The sequence below is a fragment of the Thalassophryne amazonica genome, chromosome 19, assembly GCF_902500255.1.
Source record: "Thalassophryne amazonica chromosome 19, fThaAma1.1, whole genome shotgun sequence".
In the NCBI taxonomy this organism is placed as follows: Eukaryota; Metazoa; Chordata; class Actinopteri; order Batrachoidiformes; family Batrachoididae; genus Thalassophryne; species Thalassophryne amazonica.
The window spans coordinates 65,079,497-65,096,432 of NC_047121.1; the positions used below are offsets into that span (position 1 = coordinate 65,079,497).

The 16,936-nt window shown below is 41.0% G+C and overlaps 1 protein-coding gene across 1 annotated transcript in view; it reads right to left on the bottom strand.

Moving 5' to 3' along the window:
- Positions 1-373: 373 nt before the first annotated feature.
- Positions 374-16,936, bottom strand: part of LOC117532344 (calcium permeable stress-gated cation channel 1-like) — a 41,971-nt gene continuing 25,408 nt past the window's right edge. The window contains 7 exon segments of the mRNA XM_034195661.1: positions 374-961; positions 6,289-6,363; positions 6,452-6,564; positions 6,666-6,833; positions 11,410-11,515; positions 11,605-11,767; positions 11,998-12,063. Coding sequence (XP_034051552.1) covers positions 731-961; positions 6,289-6,363; positions 6,452-6,564; positions 6,666-6,833; positions 11,410-11,515; positions 11,605-11,767; positions 11,998-12,063 — 922 coding nt within the window. The 3' untranslated portion in view covers positions 374-730.

Genomic DNA, 16,936 nt, shown 5'->3' on the forward strand with positions numbered 1-16,936 from the left:
CTGTGAATAATTTCCAGATCCACTGTATGTGTCACAGTAAAAATAGCACAATAAAGCAACCTCTCTGTAAATCCTCGACCGATCTCCCCAAAGCTCATGCTCTGAAGAAAAAACTGCAGCAAGTACAGCGACCTGGGATTGATAATGACACTGAGTTTCAGGTACGGTTAAGCCTCTGTGGAATATCTATACATATTACAGCACGTCGTCTCTGAGCTGCACTCGGCCCTCTGTCTGTCTGCTCTCTCACTGCAGATGGCTTCACAAGTCGCTGCCCTCACCCTCAGCCTTCCCTGACAGATATCACCCTCACCGGGCCGCGCCATCAGTCTGCCGGGGCAGGCCTGCTCACACCACCCACTCCTCTGGGAACTTTTGCCACCGCTCGGCTCCAGGCGGCACACATGGACGGGGGATCTCTGCCACATTCAACCACTTCTCGCACACAGACGACGCCATATTAGAACACGGTGTCCCTGTCACGACGCACAAACCCGAATGATCTGTACATCTATTCAGCCCCTCGAGTTGTCACTGAGATCCTGGAAGCAAGAGACTGTCCTTCATTAGCTTCTGAATCCTTCCCAAAAAGCCTGATATAGTCTCAGCGCCACTGGCAGCTAGATTGGAGTCTGAGGTTGGCGGTGAAAACAAAGCATTGCAGTATTTATCAGTCTGTAAATCTCCAGGTGAAGCACGCGTGGACGGTATCTGGGGGGGTATTTTGCTGTTACTGGAAGCCCACGGGGCTGTCCATGAGTGGGCTGGAACCATACAGGTCAGAAGGATCTTGGAGCTCAGTCTCACGAGTCTGAGCATGGCCTTCCTCGCACTCCTCTTCCGCCGCTGCTCCGCGACTGGAGCTCTGCGACCTGGCCATGGCGCCGTAGCTGTGGTGGGCCGGGGACGGCATGGGAGTCAAACCGAGCTCCGGCTCCAGCAACACGGATGCCACAAACAGCTGAGGGAGGAAGACCAACATGCTGGTTACATCCCTTCATCAACAGAATGAGATTCAGTTATGTAGTTTAACTAAATCAGCAATGTTTTCATTCAAGAAGTGTGTACATGCAGTATTTCAAATGAGTTGATGGTGATTGTCGAGTTGCGGTTTGCACTGTGAGGTCACCTGGATGTGTGTGTGTGTGTGTGCTTCCCAAATTACTCAAAAAACTAACATATTTTAGGTCCGACTCCAAAAGAAAAAGCAGATTATTATTATTATTACAAATATTATTATTGTTATTATTATTATCCATCCATCCAGTTCTATACCTGCTTATTCCAATTAAGGGTTACAGGGGGGTGGAGCCTATCCCAGCAGTCACATGGCACAAGGCAGGGTAGACCCTGGACAGAATGCCAGTCGTCTTCTTATTATTATTATCATTAATATTTTGCATGTTACAAGCAAATAAATAAATAGAATCAGGAACAAGTGAAAAGTCGCTTGATAAAATTTACTGAAATAAGGTCTTGAAAGTTTGAGCTTTATTATGCTCACATTAGTAAGTGTTACATCTTTTACAAAGACAGGAAACAGAATCTTAAAAATCTTATAGTGTGTCAAAAAAAAAAATCCTGCTTCATCTCTGGTATGACTCAAAACAAGATGTTTCCAAGATACTTTATTTTAATAAGATTTTGAAGACATATTTTCTAAAAACAAGTCCTTATATCCTTCTGAAGTTTTACTTAAGTGACTGCTTCTTATATTAAGTAGAAGTAGATATTTTGAGGAGAAATTAGACAAAAACACTTGGTAAGAGCTTGTCTTTTTACAGTGTATCTTGTTACCCTGTGTGTGTGTGTGTGTGTGTGTGTGTGTGTGTGTGTGTGTGTGTGTGTGTGTGTGTGTGTGTGTGTGTGTGTGTGTGTGTGTGTGTGTGTGTGTGTGTGTGTGTGTGTGTGTGTGTGTGTGTGTGTGTAACTAAAAACAGCTGGATGGATTTTCACAAAATATTGTTCAGATATCTCGAGATGATTAATTTTGGAGGAGCATCGGACAAAGGCCAACAAAAACATGATGCAACTAGAAGCACTCGGAGAGCGCAAACCTCCACCAAGGCCATAGGATCGCTGACATCACATGGAATAGCAGAGGGCATTTTTTGGACAGTTCACTCGCCTGGCATAAATGTTTTATTATTGCTGTTAACAGCTCTCCCTGCATCCCACAATCAAGTTTTATGTCTCTTTTTTCAGGACAACCTGTGCTTTCAAAATATATATGCTATAGTTGTGTTTTATAAGTGTAATAAAGGTTTACAATTAGAAATAAGAAAGGAAAAAGTATAGCGGAAAAATTTTCCACACACATTTATTCAAAACACAGAGCAAACTATAATAAACTAGTAACATATCATTCCTAAAAACGATCTTTGGTGTGTCACGTGAGGTGAATCTGCCCTACGATTGGATTTTGGAAAGCCATGTGACAGTGAACAAATTCCGATTGGACACTCACATTGCTCGTCATCACACAGCTTCTATGAGGAGTACAAAGATGGTGGATGGTGGCTCGAAAGTCTGCGGAGTTAACTTTTCAGCAAAAAAAAAAAAAAATAAAAGTACGTTTCTATCTCATATCATTAAAAAGTTATTTATAATTTAGTAAAGCTTGGTCTCAGCCGTCGTATACAACGGCATCAGCCCCAGAGGGTTAAACCCTTAGATCTTCAGCAAATGTATTTATAAAGAGAAACTGCATGAACTACACAAGTTTTTTATTTTCTAATAACAAGTTTATTCAATGAGGAGAAACAAATGCTAAATCATTGTTGTGTCGTAACTTAATTTTTGTTCAGCCTTTGTGACCCATCTTCATGAAGTTAGATGCAAAAATGTTGAAATTGGCCCTATCCTGCAATGACAATCCTTAAAGAATCCTTAAAAAATTACTGGATCTGGATCGTGTTCTGGCTCATTACCAAAATTTAATGACCTCTAAGTTAGGCCAAGATACACCCCTGGTAAAAATTTCATTCAAATCCGTTGAGGATTTTTTGAGTAATTCTGCTAACAAACCAACCAACCAACAAACAAACGGATGCGGCCGAAAACATAACCTCCTTGGCAGAGGTAAAAAACCTATTTCCTGATATTTGCTCCACAACCCATAGGGCAAGAGAGATGATCTAAAGTTTCTAATGTTCTGCAAAAATATTTGTGATTGACTGGCGTGAGTGGTGGTATGAAGTCACCAGGAGGTCATAAAAGGAAGCCATGTTTGTTCAAAGAATACACATCTCGCACTCCATGAGGTTACCGTGCTCCCCATTTGTAAATGAGTCCGGTTTGGGAGTGATAAAACAACAGGAAGTTGTATTAGCTTTCAACAAAATAAAATGATGAAGGATTCTACACAAATTATCACCACCACTTTTTGAAATCAAAATACTGTGCACACGTTTCACCTGCGTTTTAGTGCAGCAGATAAGAGAATATTTACAGAGGAATCCTTCAAATGGTGATGCAAGCACCAAATTTGGCACAAATTCTCTTTCGAAAAAGCAGAGTGCCCACTTGATTTTTCAATAGGTGGCCAAGTCGGGGTCAACTGAAGAATTAGACAGGGGTCAAAATTTAAAAATACATCATATTGAAAGGTATTCCATATTATTTGTCTGATCATAAAGATTTAACAAAGGTATACTTTGGACTATCTATGACTGAATTCTATAGCGTTATGAGGCAAAAAATAATACAAATGGTGAGAAAGCTCCATTTCAATTTGTACAGAGGTTAAAAAAATAAAGTTGCTCCAATTTTGGTAAAAAATGATGCAAATTATTGGTTGAACTAATAGGATTAATAAATGGAATAGTTTTGACTGTGTTGCATGCTTGGTCTGCAAAGTAAAGGTCAAACAATGTCAACACCCATTGGATTCTATGACATGTGACATATGTAAGAGAAACCCGTAACATGACAACTAAGCATGACACATGATGCAAACTATTCCTTTTTAAAACCCTATTAACTCAACCAATAATTTACATTAATGTTTTCCAAAATTAGAGCAACCCTGTACAAACTGAAATTGACCTTTATCACCAGTCTTGCTGTTTTTACCTCATAACTCCATAACATTCAGTCACAGATAGTCCAAACTATACCTTTTTGGAATCTCTGTGATTAGGCAAATAATGTGGTATAGATTTCAATATGACTGGAGCATCTTTTCATTTTGACCCCTGTGTAAATCCTGTGTAATAACTGTCTGCCTATTGAAAATTCAAGTGGCCACCCTACCTTTTCAAAACGGTAATGTCTAAGGTGTATTTGTGCCAAATTAGATGCTTGCATCACAATTTGAAAGATTTCTTCACTTTGCCGCTGCACTATTTCATATGAAGTTTAAATTATTTTGAGTAGAAATTTGACAAATTAGGTAAGATTTTGTGTTTTTTGAAAGGAAACCAGTGGCAAAAAGACAGAAAACCACATTTTAAAACCAAAGCAGATTACACATATATTATCTTTGGTAAGAACCAACATATACTGTACGTCTTCTGTCCAAAAATATACTGTGTAGCATATTGGGTGTATTAAATGTGCAGGTGGGTGCAGGGGCACCGTCAGGGATTTTGGGCCCCATAAAAGGAAATCTTACTGGGCCACCCCCATATTATTTTGTCAGTATTATAATTGTATTAGAGGCCTCTATGGACCCCTGTCAATCGTGGGCTCCTAGAATCCTTCTCAATTTTTCTCCCCTTTTCGGCACCCCTTTGTGGGTGCGTCACTTATTGATATTGTTATTCATTGTGAATAATGTCCTCTCAGAGAAAATATTTCCATCAAGATTCATGAAAAAGAACGTGTAAAATTAACTCAATGGAATTCAATAAAAATGTAGCTGTATCTATTTTTGATTCAATTTTTAAAATCATAATAAACTGGTGCAGAAATTAGTGTACGAGGGCTGTCCGTAAAGTATAGGTCCTTTTTATTTTTTTCTAAAACTATATGGATTTCATTCATATGTTTTTACGTCAGACATGCTTGAACCCTCGTGCGCATGCGTGAGTTTTTCCACGCCTGTCGGTGACGTCATTCACCTGTGAGCACTCCTTGTGGGAGGAGTCGTCCAGCCCCTCGTCGGAATTCCTTTGTCTGAGAAGTTGCTGAGAGACTGGCGCTTTGTTTGATCAAAATTTTTTCTAAACCTGTGAGACACATCGAAGTGGACACGGTTCGAAAAATTAAGCTGGTCTTCAGTGAAAATTTTAACAGCTGATGAGAGATTTTGAGGTGATTCTGTCGCTTTAAGGACTTTTCACGGTGCGAGACGTCGCGCTGCGCTCTCAGGCGGCGTCATCAGCCTGTTTCAAGCTTAAAACCTCCACATTTCAGGCTCTATTGATCCAGGACGTCGTGAGAGAACAGAGAAGTTTCAGAAGAAGTCGGTTTCAGCATTTTATCCGGATATTCCACTGTTAAAGGAGATTTTTTTAATGAAAGACGTGCAGGCGGATTGCAGCGTCGGCTCGCAGCCGCCGCGACGCTCCGCCACAGGAAAAACACCTCTGTTGGAAGCCTTGAGGACAAGTTGGAACATCTCCAGCTGATAAACAATTTCTCATATACTCACTCCACTGAAAGCCATCAAAAGCCGCCTGGATTTTACAAATGGTTATCAACACGGAGGTGTTTTTCCTGTGCTGCCGCACCGCGTCGGCTGCGTCCCGACGCGCGGACCCGTCCGCACGTCTTTCATTAAAAAAATCTCCTTTAACAGTGGAATATCCGGATAAAATGCTGAAACCGACTTCTTCTGAAACTTCTCTGTTCTCTCACGACGTCCTGGATCAATAGAGCCTGAAATGTGGAGGTTTTAAGCTTGAAACAGGCTGATGACGCTGCCTGAGAGTGCTGCATGACGTCTCGCACCGTGGGAAGTCCTTAAAGCGACAGTATCACCTCAAAATCTCTCATCAGCTGTTAAAATTTTCACTGAAAACCAGCTTAATTTTTCGAACCATGTCCACTTCGATGTGTCTCACAGGTTTAGAAAAAATTTTGATCAAACAAAGCGGCAGTCTCTCAGCAACTTCTCAGACAAAGGAATTCTGACGAGGGGCTGGACGACTCCTCCCACAAGGAGTGCTCACAGGCGAATGACGTCACCGACAGGCGTGGAAAAACTCACGCATGCGCACGAGGGTTCAAGCATGTCTGACGTAAAAACATATGAATGAAATCCATATAGTTTTTGAAAAAAATAAAAAAGGACCTATACTTTACGGACAGACCTCGTATACGGACAAAAATGTGATACTGTACACTGGATGCAGTCGAGGATGGAACAGTACTCCTGTCTGCATCACTGAACGTCCCCTCAGCTGGCTGGTCGGACATCTGGAACAAAGAACAAACACATGATGGCACGCCGCTCTGAAAAAATATTATTCATCCAGTATTAGTGCATTATTCTGGAAGAGCTAACCTGGTAGCTGGTCGACTTGTCCGGCCGCTTCCTAAGGCACAAGCGGAAGAAGGAGAGTGTGATACAGGAGAGCAGAGACACGAAGGTGAAGAGGGTGATGGGCTGCATCGGACCTGTGACAGCGAGCAGATCACAGAAGCAATAACACCGTCATTATCTGGTCATAGATAATTACGAGAACTGTATCTGGGTAAGGATGGTGGTGAGGGAGTACCCAGTCTGAGCACGGAAAAGAAGAGCAGCCAGAACATACAGAGGATGGGAGCCACAATGACGTGGCTGATGGCTGCTCTGTGAATCCGCTGGTTGAGTTTGGTGGGAACGTACGCGTAGTAGATGTTGTAGCGGTCCACCATGTGCTTCAGGATCACATAGAGCAGCCCTACAGAAGGACAAGCATGGACTGATCACTACAAAAAGTACAAAAGACACATGCAATTCAGAGATGTTTGCTTTCTCTGTTGCACTTATATGTATAGTAGTGTTCAGAATAATAGTAGTGCTTTGTGACTAAAAAGATTAATCCAGGTTTTGAGTATATTTCTTATTGTTACATGGGAAACAAGGTACCAGTAGAATCAGTAGATTCTCACAAATCCAACAAGACCAAGCATTCATGATATGCACACTCTTAAGGCTATGAAATTGGGCTATTAGTAAAAAAAAGTAGAAAAGGCCACCCAGATCTTGGTGTGCATTTTTTACCTACTTAAAAATGTCATTTTTACCCTGTGTCCATTTTTACCATTATCCATTCCCTCACAATGGAAGAGATACTCCTCCTCTGAGTTTCCCAATGTAAGCTTTTGTTTGACACAAATTCATTCCAGCAGTACCCAAGGACCCTCTGTAGAGACGTAGTACCAAAGACATCTAGTGGTGAGTGGTCAACATCCAAGTCTCACAACCATATAAGAAGACAGGAAGCACTAGGACCCTAAAGACGTGGATCATTGCTCTCCTAAAAAGGTACCAACATCACCAAACTCCTCTGTCCAGCCTCCTCATGACTCCATAAGCTCTTCCCAAGCATCTCTCTATCTCAAAGGCCAATGAGCCAGCAACATGCCAAAGATAAGTGAAAGTGTCTACAGGTTCGACACTTTCACCCCATACAGATACACAAGAAGTCATCGAAAGCCTGGATCTCAGGACAACTGCAAACACATCACTCAGATTGTCCAGTGCTGCAATCACTGATTCCACAAAGATCCCAGCACAGTCCAAGAAATCACGGTCAGTAAAGCTTTCCAGCAAGGGCAAGTTGGTGGTTTCCACACCGTAATGAAACAACAGGCCCATGTAAGCATTAAACAATGTAGGAGCCAGAAAATATCCCTGTGCCATTTGTGCATTGAAACATGTATTTTATATCCATCTGTGATGTCTTATCTAACTTAGAGCAAGACTCCGACACCCACACATGGACTAACATCTCCGAAACAAACTGCTGAACAGGTCGGCAGAGACCTCAGTGGTTCGCTGCCTAATCAAATCATTCATTCATCATCAATCACTAGAGCATAACCTTGTTTGTTAATAAGTGACTATTTCACATTTCTGTTTCATGTTTAACTTCAAACAGATCTGGTGGTTGAGTGAAAATCTTGGCTCCTCTTTTGTGGTTGCGCTTGGTCAGGTTAGGGTTGTTAACAGGAGAACGACACGCCGCCGCCGCAGGGTCGGGTTTATGAAAGAACCCGTTCGGACTGAGGATTCGAGTGCAGAAATAAATAGAATCGCGGCGAGCTCTGGGCAGAGACAGAAACAAGAGTGGGCGTCTGGCTTGCATCTCACTGCGTCTGAGTGTCTGGGACTACAGCAGCAAATTCACACCGTCTGCAACGGGCTGGCAGGCACAAGGTGGTAAGAAGAAGAAGAACTAAATCAAAATCAAATCAATTTTATTTATATAGCGCCAAATCACAACAAACGGTTGCCCCAAGGCGCTTTATACTGTAAGGCAAAGCCATACAATAATTACGGAAAAACCCCAACGGTCAAAACGACCCCCTGTGATCAAGCACTTGGCGACAGTGGGAAGGAAAAACTCCCTTACAAACCCTAGGAACTACAAGTAAGCCTGCAGTCTGAGAGCGAAGCGCTCTACTGGGGTGATATGGTACTATGAGGTCCCTAAGATAAGATGGGACCTGATTATTCAAAACCTTATAAGTAAGAAGAAGAATATTAAATTCTATTCTAGAATTAACAGGAAGCCAATGAAGAGAGGCCAATATGGGTGAAATATGCTCTCTCCTTCTAGTCCCCGTCAGTACTCTAGCTGCAGCATTTTGAATTAACTGAAGGCTTTTCAGGGAACTTTTAGGACAACCTGATAATAATGAATTACAATAGTCCAGCCTAGAGGAAATAAATGCATGAATTAGTTTTTCAGCATCACTGTGAGACAAGACCTTTCTAATTTTAGAGATATTGTGCAAATGCAAAAAAGCAGTCCTACATATTTGTTTAATATGTGCATTGAATGACATATCCTGATCAAAAATGACTCCAAGATTTCTCACAGTATTACTAGAGGTCAGGGTAATGCCATCCAGAGTAAGGATCTGGTTAGACACCATGTTTCTAAGATTTGTGGGGCCAAGTACAATAACTTCAGTTTTATCTGAGTTTAAAAGCAGGAAATTAGAGGTCATCCATGTCTTTATGTCTGTAAGACAATCCTGCAGTTTAGCTAATTGGTGTGTGTCCTCTGGCTTCATGGATAGATAAAGCTGGGTATCATCTGCGTAACAATGAAAATTTAAGCAATGCTGTCTAATAATACTGCCTAAGGGAAGCATGTATAAAGTGAATAAAATTGGTCCTAGCACAGAACCTTGTGGAACTCCATAATTAACCTTAGTCTGTGAAGAAGATTCCCCATTTACATGAACAAATTGTAATCTATTAGATAAATATGATTCAAACCACCGCAGCGCAGTGCCTTTAATACCTATGGCATGCTCTAATCTCTGTAATAAAATTTTATGGTCAACAGTATAAAAAGCAGCACTTAGGTCTAACAGAACAAGCACAGAGATGAGTCCACTGTCTGAGGCCATAAGAAGATCATTTGTAACTTTCACTAATGCTGTTTCTGTACTATGATGAATTCTAAACCCTGACTGAAACTCTTCAAAGAGACCATTCCTCTGCAGATGATCAGTTAGCTGTTTTACAACTACCCTTTCAAGAATTTTTGAGAGAAAAGGAAGGTTGGAGATTGGCCTATAATTGGCTAAGATAGCTGGGTCAAGTGATGGCTTTTTAAGTAATGGTTTAATTACTGCCACCTTAAAAGCCTGTGGTACATAGCCAACTAATAAAGATAGACTGATCATATTTAAGATCGAAGCATTAATTAATGGTAGGGCTTCCTTGAGCAGCCTGGTAGGAATGGGGTCTAATAGACATGTTGATGGTTTGGAGGAAGTAACTAATGAAAATAACTCAGACAGAACAATCGGAGAGAAAGAGTCTAACCAAATACCGGCATCACTGAAAGCAGCCAAAGAGAACGATACGTCTTTGGGATGTTATGAGTAATTTTTTGTCTAATAGTTAAAATTTTATTAGCAAAGAAAGTCATGAAGTCATTACTAGTTAAAGTTAAAGGAATACTTGGCTCAATAGAGCTCTGACTCTTTGTCAGCCTGGCTACAGTGCTGAAAAGAAACCTGGGGTTGTTCTTATTTTCTTCAATTAGTGATGAGTAGTAAGATGTCCTAGCTTTATGGAGGGCTTTTTTATAGAGCAACAGACTCTTTTTCCAGGCTAAGTGAAGATTTTCTAAATTGGTGAGACGCCATTTCCTCTCCAACTTACGGGTTATCTGCTTTAAGCTGCAAGTTTGTGAGTTATACCACGGAGTCAGGCACTTCTGATTTAAAGCTCTCTTTTCAGAGGAGCTACAGCATCCAAAGTTGTCCTCAATGAGGATATAAAACTACTGACGAGATAAATCTATCTCACTCACAGAGTTTAGGTAGCTACTCTGCCCTGTGTTGGTATATGGCATTAGAGAACATAAAGAAGGAATCATATCCTTAAACCTAGTTACAGTGCTTTCTGAAAGATTTCTACTGTAATGAAACTTATTCCCCACTGCTGGGTAGTCCATCAGAGTAAATGTAAATGTTATTAAGAAATGATCAGACAGAGGGGGGTTTTCAGGGAATACTGTTAAGTCTTCAACTAAGGTATGATTAAAGTGGTGGGTGGACTCATTTACATTTTGAGCAAAGCCAATCGAGTCTAACAATAGATTAAATGCAGTGTTGAGGCTGTCATTCTCAGCATCTGTGTGGATGTTAAAATCGCCCACTATAATTATCTTATCTGAGCTAAGCACTAAGTCAGACAAAAGGTCTGAAAATTCACAGAGAAACTCACAGTAACGACCAGGTGGACGATAGATAATAACAAATAAAACTGGTTTTTGGGACTTCCAATTTGGATGGACAAGACTAAGAGTCAAGCTTTCAAATGAATTAAAGCTCTGTCTGGGTTTTTGATTAATTAATAAGCTGGAATGGAAGATTGCTGCTAATCCTCCGCCCCGGCCCGTGCTACGAGCATTCTGGCAGTTAGTGTGACTCGGGGGTGTTGACTCATTTAAACTAACATATTCATCCTGCTGTAACCAGGTTTCTGTAAGGCAGAATAAATCAATATGTTGATCAATTATTATATCATTTACTAACAGGGACTTAGAAGAGCAAGACCTAATGTTTAATAGACCACATTTAACTGTTTTAGTCTGTGGTGCAGTTGAAGGTGCTATATTATTTTTTCTTTTTGAATTTTTATGCTTAAATATATTTTTGCTGGTTATTGGTGTTCTGGGAGCAGGCACCGTCTCTACGGGGATGGGGTAATGAGGGGATGGCAGGGGGAGAGAAGCTGCAGAGAGGTGTGTAAGACTAGAAGGAGAAGGGTGGAGGTGTGCTTACCGAAGGGTGTAATGATGGGACACGTGATGCTGTAGGTCATACTGACTGCAAAGATACACATGGTCCAGGCGTACTCCAGGCCAAACTGGAACTCGTAGGCCTGGCTCTGCAGAGCAGAACCACAAACACAGCTCGGTCAAACGGAAGCAAAGTCCACCCGACATGAAAACAGCACAGTGGGTATGAACGGCTGACCCGTTTGATATGAATGCGTTCAGCCTGCGACTTGGCGACGCAAAGGCGCAGGGCGTAAACTGTCAGCGCCGGGATGCGAAGCAGCTCCATGGCTGTGCCAATTAGACTGGACGTAATCACGTAGTTGACGAAGAATGCCCCGTTGTCTGGAAGAAACACGCACCTGCACAAAGAGAGAGAGATGGTTCAAAGACACCAAAACGAGTCTCGCAGGAACAACTCTGCTCAAGTTCCCCTTCCTTCATAACTGCCTGATTGATACCAAAATTGGTACATATGTTGTAAAAGCCTTCTGCTGAAAAGCGTTACTTGTCAAAGAGACGCTTATTAATGTTTGCTGTGGGTTACTGCAGACTACGCGCTTGTTTTAAGAGATAGAAAAGGGTTTCTTACTGGAATTTGACATCCTTCTCATCCAGGAAGTTGACATCAAAGAGCCATGTGAAGAACAAGTCCAGACTACAGGAAGAATAAAATATGAAAAGACCATAAAGTTATGTTCAAAAATCATTGGTGTAGAAAAAAATAATGCAAATATGCAAAAACTAGAGCGCGCCGTTCATAGAGTGCAAACCTCTGCCAACATTAGTTTCCAGTTCCACAAATTTTCACATTGGTATTGTTTTTTTTACAAAGTCCTGTTAGAAGTGGCTTTTCATAAGCTAAAATATAATACAAAATATAGATGAAAAGGGCTTTTCAATGTTAAAATCAAATAACTGCTCAACCAGTAATACGGATCAGATGTGGATCAAACTTAGTCTATTCATTGAGAGTGCCAGTTTGCATCTCATTGTCACAAATGAGAGTGATTGAGGCACTTTTGATTGAGATATAATGCAAAATGTACATCAAATGGCCTTTTCAATATTAAATTCAAATGTCCACAAAATCCACAATCTGGATCAGATCAGAATCAAACTTTGTCAGGAGACAGTGAGTGCCAGTCTGCATCTCACTTTCAAATATGAGAGTGATTGGGGCACGTTTGATTAAGATATAATGTAAAATATACGAGGTCTGTCCGTAAAGTATAGGTCCTTTTTATTTTTTTCTAAAACTATATGGATTTCATTCATATGTTTTTACGTCAGACATGCTTGAACCCTCGTGCGCATGCGTGAGTTTTTCCACGCCTGTCGGTGACGTCATTCGCCTGTGAGCACTCCTTGTGGGAGGAGTCGTCCAGCCCCTCGTCGGAATTCCTTTGTCTGAGAAGTTGCTGAGAGACTGGCGCTTTGTTTGATCAAAATTTTTTCTAAACCTGTGAGACACATCGAAGTGGACATGGTTCGAAAAATTAAGCTGGTCTTCAGTGAAAATTTTAACAGCTGATGAGAGATTTTGAGGTGATTCTGTCGCTTTAAGGACTTTTCACGGTGCGAGACGTCGCTCAGCGCTCTCAGGCGGCGTCATCAGCCTGTTTCAAGCTTAAAACCTCCACATTTCAGGCTCTATTGATCCAGGACGTCATGAGAGAACAGAGAAGTTTCAGAAGAAGTCGGTTTCAGCATTTTATCCGGATATTCCACTGTTAAAGGAGATTTTTTTAATGAAAGACGTGCGGGCGGATTGCAGCGTCGGCTCGCAGCCGCCGCGACGCTCCGCCACAGGAAAAACACCTCTGTTGGAAGCCTTAAGGACAAGTTGGAACATCTCCAGCTGATAAACAATTTCTCATATACTCACTCCACTGAAAGCCATCAAAAGCCAACTGGATTTTAACAAATGGTTATCAACACGGAGGTGTTTTTCCTGTGCCGCCGCGCCGCATCGGCTGCGTCCCGACGCGCGGACCCGTCCGCACGTCTTTCATTAAAAAAATCTCCTTTAACAGTGGAATATCCGGATAAAATGCTGAAACCGACTTCTTCTGAAACTTCTCTGTTCTCTCACGACGTCCTGGATCAATAGAGCCTGAAATGTGGAGGTTTTAAGCTTGAAACAGGCTGATGACGCCGCCTGAGAGCGCAGCGCGACGTCTCGCACCGTGAAAAGTCCTTAAAGCGACAGAATCACCTCAAAATCTCTCATCAGCTGTTAAAATTTTCACTGAAAACCAGCTTAATTTTTCGAACCGTGTCCACTTCGATGTGTCTCACAGGTTTAGAAAAAATTTTGATCAAACAAAGCGCCAGTCTCTCAGCAACTTCTCAGACAAAGGAATTCCGACGAGGGGCTGGACGACTCCTCCCACAAGGAGTGCTCACAGGCGAATGACGTCACCGACAGGCGTGGAAAAACTCACGCATGCGCACGAGGGTTCAAGCATGTCTGACGTAAAAACATATGAATGAAATCCATATAGTTTTTGAAAAAAATAAAAAGGACCTATACTTTACGGACAGCCCTCGTACATTAAATGGGGTTTTCAATGTTAAATTTCAATGGTCACAAAATCTGTAATGTGGATCAGATCTGGATCAAACTTTGTCATGTTATAGCGAATGCCGGTCTCCACCTCACTTTCAAATTTGAGAGTGATTGGGGCATGTTTGATTAAGATATAATGTAAAATATACATTAAAAGGGGTTTTTAATGTTAAATTTAAATGGTCACAAAATCTGTGATGTGGGTCAGCTCCAGATCAAACCTTGCCAGTCGAGAAAGAATACCATCCTACATAACTCTGTCAAACATGAAAGAAATCTGATCTTTTTGACAGAGTTATGAATTTTTAAAAATTTATTCAATGTTAAAGATAGGGATTTTCCCAATTATTCAAGATTTTTTTTTCCGACTTTGCCCTTTGACGTATTACATTGAAAACTGAATCAGTTCTTGCCTACCAAGATATGAATCTTCAGTAAAAATTTCATAATGATATATGAAAAATTGTGGGCTCCAGGCTGTTCACAAACCTTGGCAGAGGTAATAATGAAAATCTACTAAACAGTTGCAAATTTATGACAAAGAGTGACAAGTACTAAATATAAAACAAATACTCATCTCATGTGACTTCCCTTTACTATAAAAACTGAACTATTTTTGGCAAAGTGACCCGAATAAATCTTTATTCATTGACAATTGTTCTGTTTGTGGTCTTTGTGGAAACATGCCCTGGGCTAGAAACCCTACAATCAATCAGGTTTTCTCAATCTGAAAATATCTTACTTTCTGTAATACACTAGTATTTTAAGAAAATAGGTCAATATAATATTAGTCTTTTCAAGAAAGAAACAAAAAATTGCATTTTAGTCCCTTACAGACTAATAAAGATCAAAAAACATTTATGTTTTATCACATTTATTCATTTAGTTTATTTTAACAAAACACTACAGTAAAAAACATATTGCACATTCATATATAATTAAGTAGATGATTTTTGTGACTGACTTTTTGAATACAAGCGCAACAAAACATGAAATTTAAAATGCAGATATCAGTAATAAGTTTGATAATAAATGAAAATTTAGAGTCGTGGAAATGCATTTATTGGCACACAAACAGAAATTCAAATTCCTTCATTACATCACTCATTTTTATGCCAATTTCTATATTCTGGGACAGACGTGAACACAGGCCCAAAAGCATTTTTAAAAAAATCTCCTCATGTTTTCAGTAAATATTTGGCAACTAAACTGAATAATTTAACAGCCCAGAATGCACCCTTCTGCAATTTTAAAAGTAAGTTATTTATTTATTTTTCAAAAATGCCTTCTCCGGGTGAAGACTGGCTGTTTCAAAACCGGTTCACAATCTAAATGAAATATGTGAAATGCTCAGGGTGATAATAGCAGCAAAGGAGCAAATCCTTTCCAAGGATGCAAACGGACATTTTTGTCTTTCTAATTTTACAATGCAGCTATGTAGGATGGTTTTTGGCTCTGTTCCATCGATTGCATGAACATGCACGCTGTGTTCAGAGCGTTCGACAAGAAGAAGTGAAGAGTTTTCAAGCAGTCTTTGAAGTGTAGAACAGAAAAGCTGAAGGTGGGCCACTGAGTCCAAACAGTTACCGGCCATCTCAGCCAGCAAGCAAAAACACATAATGTCCACCCAGTGAGGCGAGTAGCTGTTACGCCACCTACAGATGGTATTTAATGTGTGAAAGAATGGATGGGCAACAGTGTTCTCTGTGATTCCTTCACCTGAGGAAGAAGTTTAAAAAACCTACATAATGATAATGTTGAGTTTCAATCAGATTCTACTTCTACACAAAGATGATTAAACGTCATTCTAATCCAATTACATTTTTTCCGTGAATCTGATTGGTTAATCATGTGAATTTTCCATATAATATCGGGGTAACGGTGGCAAAATATTCCACCAGTTCACTTTTGGATGTATTACTCTGCACCCTGACCAGTGTTCTGATGAGGTCATTCCTGTTTAATATCATTCCTGTCCTCCGCGCAACTGCGCATGCACATGCATGCAGATGCACATGCATGCACATGCGAGCGCATGCGCAGTTGCGCATAGGACACAACTGTGCACACATGCGCAGTATTGTCGGGATGTGGAATTGTCGATTTATGCGACAAGATGCACAAATCGACAGAACAACAAGCACGCGCGCTGTTAGCTGAGAGCAAGAGAAAGTCACATACCGCTGCTGCCACCACCGCTGCCACCGCCGCTTTAATGGTTGAATTTCTGCACCGCCAAAATGGAATTTATTGATGTGGATTCTGATACAGAATTACCGTATCACATTTGATGGATTTTCACATTTGACAGATTACTCCACGCCCTGACCGCTGTTGGAGCGACGTGGCCTCGGCTCGACGGTAAGACACGCCGATCGAATTACCTACAGAAAAATAAACCATGCAAGCAATGGAATTGAATTAGAATGGGAATAACCCCTTGTGTCTGATGATTTGCGGATGTTCATTCTGTTATACGGTCGCAAATAGCGGTTTTATGGCTCTGCTGATGAGTCGCCGGTAAAGCTCAATTTACGACCATATAATCAGCACGAACGTCCGCAAATCATCAGACACAACAAGGTTATTCTCTAATAGATACTACTGTAGACTATTGATACTATTGTAGCATCTTTCAATAATCAGAATAATCAGGTCCCATCTTATCTTAGGGACCTCATAGTACCATATCACCCCAATAGAGCGCTTCGCTCTCAGACTGCAGGCTTACTTGTAGTTCCTAGGGTTTGTAAGAGTAGAATGGGAGGCAGAGCCTTCAGCTTTCAGGCTCCTCTCCTGTGGAACCAGCTCCCAATTCAGATCAGGGAGACAGACACCCTCTCTACTTTTAAGATTAGGCTTAAAACCTTCCTTTTTGCTAAAGCTTATAGTTAGGGCTGGATCAGGTGACCCTGAACCATCCCTTAGTTATGCTGCTATAGACTTAGACTGCTGGGGG